The sequence below is a fragment of the Galeopterus variegatus genome, unplaced genomic scaffold, assembly GCF_000696425.1.
Source record: "Galeopterus variegatus unplaced genomic scaffold, G_variegatus-3.0.2 Scaffold2006, whole genome shotgun sequence".
Lineage (NCBI taxonomy): Eukaryota > Metazoa > Chordata > Mammalia > Dermoptera > Cynocephalidae > Galeopterus > Galeopterus variegatus.
Window position 1 is genome coordinate 321,072 of NW_007728117.1, and position 1,722 is coordinate 322,793.

Consider the following 1,722-nt stretch of genomic DNA (forward strand, 5'->3'; position numbering starts at 1 on the left):
CCAGGAATGACCTGAGTGTTGAGGAGCTATTCCAGCAGCATAAAGAGGCCAGCGTGGATTGAACAGAGTGTGGGCAAAAAAAAAAAAAAAAACCCTGGGCTCCAAGGAGTTTTAATAACTTTCCCAAATGCCCTAAGAAAGAGTAGGGGAACATACAAATCATAGGAACAGCTGTATTCTAAGTGGCTTGAAGTAGGGAATTGTCTTATTTGCCATTTTATGCTCAGTACCTGGAACAGTACTGAACTAATAAGAGATCCTTGGTGAATGGGTGTGATATAAGGAACGACTGAGCCACAGGGTTCTAAGACCTAAGAAAGGAGGTAGCAACGGACTGATAAAGACACCAGTAGGTAGTGGACATAGGTTTGGTTTGTTTGTTTTGGTTTGGTTTTTTTCCTTTTAGATGCAAGTAGTTTCTCATAAGCAGCCTAAGGCCGTCATAAGTATGAGAAGTTTAAAGGACCTTGGAGGGTAAAATTATTGGCTTCAATAACCACCAACTATTCCAGAACATCATGAAGAAAAGGTTTCAACTCTTTTGACTTGTGTCAAGTACCTGTAAGTGAACCAATTAGTCTGGACAGGGAAATGGTATACCCAATGTCACATACCCAATACTGTGGTCAGGAGCAAGGAGGAGGGTTTGCAGGACAATGGGTAAGAGACCCAAAGGACCTCTCAAAGCCCTCTGTTTTCTTTAGAGTTCTTTATTTTTATAGAGGTCAGTTACACATGGGATCTTCCGAACATCAGTTTCCTGGAACTATAAAATTTTACATGTGTGTATCTAAAACTTGGGCTGCAGGTGAGAACACTACGTGCTTTAATGGCCACACGTCAATGTTAAATCAAGTCCTTGTACGATGAAAATCACTCAGGAGAAGTGGTCCAGCGCATGTCATTCCGCTTTGCCACCTGCAGCATTGCCGTCAATTGGGCCTGCACTTCAGAAAGCTTCTGTTGGTTCAAACTGCCAGGATCATGCAATCGTTCATAGCAATGGACAGGGACAGGATAAATTACACGCTTCAGCTCCGTCAGCTTTGTTAAGTGCTGCAGAAGACTGGTGAGCGCACGCATTGTAATGGGGTTGGAGGCGAAACTAAAGACACGGAGGTGGGAACAGCGGCTCAGGGCCGGAATGACAGCAGTGAGAGTAGAATCAGTTATCAGACAATTATCTAACTCTAGATGCTGCAGCGTGCCTGAGACACTCGCCAGCAGAGTCTGGAAGGCCTCAGATAGTTCCCAGGATATCTCGTTGTTGCAGAGACTCAGCAATCTTAGATGGGTGGCTGGAGGGCTCTGGGACAGGACAGTGATGTCTCTGTTAGAAAGTCCACAGAAAGAGAGATACAATGCATCCAGCTGAGGTGGCAGGCATCTGTAGACAGAAAAAAGAAAGGTATTTCTGCACAATGAGGATTGGACCAGGACAAGGAGTCCTGAGTTGGAGGTATCTACCTACGGCTCCAGAATAAACTGATTTGCACATATGTTGCAACAGCAGTTAACAATGTGGGCTTTGGAATCAGACTCTAAGAAAGTTACTTTTCCACTCTGAGATAAAGTTTTTTAAATCTTTAAAACATGCACAATAGGAATCATTATGCAGTGTTGTGGGAAAGATTAAGTGGAAAAAAATTTAATGCACTTAATACTTACAATGTCTTCAATGGTGGATTTAGTTTACTTATTTGGTGGGGAGGGAACTGGGAA

At 43.3% G+C, this 1,722-nt stretch overlaps 1 protein-coding gene across 1 annotated transcript in view; it reads right to left on the reverse strand.

Moving 5' to 3' along the window:
• Window positions 1-694: 694 nt before the first annotated feature.
• The window catches only part of LOC103596417 (leucine-rich repeat-containing protein PRAME-like), a 4,279-nt gene continuing 3,251 nt past the window's right edge, over window positions 695-1,722 (reverse strand). Inside the window, exon 3 of the mRNA XM_008580046.1 lies at window positions 695-1,387. Coding sequence (XP_008578268.1) covers window positions 874-1,387 — 514 coding nt within the window. The 3' untranslated portion in view covers window positions 695-873. The remainder of the gene's footprint in view (window positions 1,388-1,722) is intronic.